Source organism: Sinocyclocheilus anshuiensis, unplaced genomic scaffold (assembly GCF_001515605.1).
Source record: "Sinocyclocheilus anshuiensis isolate Anshui unplaced genomic scaffold, SAMN03320099.WGS_v1.1 scaffold1182, whole genome shotgun sequence".
Taxonomy (NCBI): Eukaryota; Metazoa; Chordata; class Actinopteri; order Cypriniformes; family Cyprinidae; genus Sinocyclocheilus; species Sinocyclocheilus anshuiensis.
Window position 1 is genome coordinate 174,152 of NW_015558653.1, and position 2,109 is coordinate 176,260.

Sequence of the window (2,109 nt, forward strand, 5' to 3'; positions counted from 1 at the left end):
AGCTACGTGCAAACTAAGCGCAGTCAGTCCAAACTGCATTTTGAACAGAGTTTCCACTCGGGTATAATTTAGCTCAGGATTGAACTCGTCTGATCTCACATTCGCTCGCAGTGGTCTCAGCATCCATTGGACATCAGATGGTTGCTAAGAAACAATTACAACGTCACACTGCGTCAAATAAAATCATCTCTCAGGTAATAGGAGCAAATGATCACGTTTCCTGCAGATTAAAATCATTTCAGCTACGATCCAGTTCCTCGAAGGAAGTGACGTGATTGTTAACTCTGGAAAAACCAGCCATTTATTTCAGCTCGCAGCAGGGTTAAAACAATGGTAAATGTAAACAATGCAGCGGTGTAGGACAGTGTAAACGCACGAGAGGAAAAGCATCTGATAGTATTTGTTTGATGCCAAAGAATCGAGTCAAACTCTTGGCACGGATTAATCTGTCACTTGGTAATAAGACAGATGCGAATACAATATTTAGCCCAGTGTTTGTTCAATGTGTTAGACTTGTAACCCACACTTCTGCCGTTAATGCATTTACATAACCATACTTGTGCATATTGTTGGGCTTATGCAGTTGATTGTAACATTAATAAATTTTCTGTGCATATTTTGTACAATAATTCAATCCGAGTGCAGCAGAGAGCCACTGATTTGCATGAAATCTGAAGGGCAACAAATGCAAAATAAAAATGGCCAAAAGCAAGACAATATTGTATCTGAAGAAATGAGCAATACCCCAGATAACTGCGATTGTAGTGATTTATTTGTACAGTAAGGAAGCAGACGGTGCATCGCCTAAACCCAAATTGAAGGCAGATACGAGGGATTTGTGCTCAGGACAGAAACCTCAAACACTCTTTCACAGAGAGGACTCAACCTGAAGAACAGAGAAACAAAAAAAACGGATCCTATCTGATCTGTAAAGCACTAAAATGAGAAGCATGTCCGAAGACAGAAACAAAACCGAAGTTAAAGCAAATAAAACTAAATATATTTCCAGCTCCCGGGATCACGGCATCGTCGTCAGAAAGGCCGAGATCAGATCCGAACGCCTGAGCCACACAGAATCCATTTACACGGGAGTCAGAATTTAAAACTCAAACACTTTCAGAACAGCTTCCCTTGCGATGCCATCATTCAGCGAGAAATTAAGATGTATAAAACGTCAACAAAAATGGCATATAGAAAAAAGGTGTTACAAAAGACAGGTCAGTCCTACGGAGATGGTCACGACTGCTTTGAGAGTGTGAGGGTCGAGAGGGACGGTCTTTAGAGGCAGGTTTGCGTGGATGCAGCCTTGCCTCGCTCTCCGGAGGGAGATGAGTGGAAGCCTCTTGTCCCATCCGGACCCCTCGGGAGTCGAACCACGCCTGGAGGAAGACCATCTGCGTTCTGGATCTTCCTCCCGAGCATCGGGCTTCCCACCGGGCTGCTCTCCTGACTGGCCACCTGCTTCCTCCGCTGGACCCAAGGGCTTCCCGAAGGGGTCAAGCTGCTGTCCGAGGAATAGTCCGCCCATCGGCGACCCGGCTCGGGGCTCAAGCGGCCCTCGCTGGCCAGCGGAAACTTCCCCGAGTGGTGCGTCTTGCGCTGGGTGCAGGGGCTGCTCCAGGGACTGGAGCGCGGAGACACCACCGGACTCAGGTGGTTGGGAACCACAATGGTGGGGCTGAGCTTGTTGCAGGAGTGCGACTTCCGTGCCAAGCGCGGCGACGTGGGATTGCTTTCGGTTTCCGAGGAACTCGCCGCGGAGTCGTCGCCGTGATACTGCAACTCTCGAACGCGGCTGTTGAGCGAGCGACTCTTGCGCATGCCGCCGACTCCCTCGTCCCGCGACCGGTCCTTCGGGACCTTTTTCTTGGGAGGCTTGGTGCCGATTAGAACAACCTTTAATCCCAAAGACACTCCTGCGTCTCCGCCGACCACCTCGTGGGCCCTCATCGCCGCCTCCACTTCTTCGAACTCCACGATGGCGCACTCCTCCGTTCCCAGCTGCGAGTAACGCCCGCTCAGTTTCTTCAGATCGGCCGGCAAGTCCTTCCCGGGTTTGAGAACCCGTACAGAGGCGATGGACCCGTAGTTTCCGAACGCTTTCAGCAG

At 49.8% G+C, this 2,109-nt stretch overlaps 1 protein-coding gene across 2 annotated transcripts in view; it reads right to left on the minus strand.

Annotated features, from left to right (window-relative positions):
- Positions 1–752: 752 nt before the first annotated feature.
- larp6a (La ribonucleoprotein 6, translational regulator a) overlaps positions 753–2,109 on the minus strand; it is a 9,461-nt gene continuing 8,104 nt past the window's right edge. The window contains exon 4 of one of the 2 annotated variants that reach the window (XM_016477129.1): positions 753–2,109. In XM_016477129.1, the coding sequence (XP_016332615.1) occupies positions 1,279–2,109 (831 nt within the window). In that variant the 3' untranslated portion in view covers positions 753–1,278. The other variant, XM_016477128.1, reaches the window with a different exon arrangement.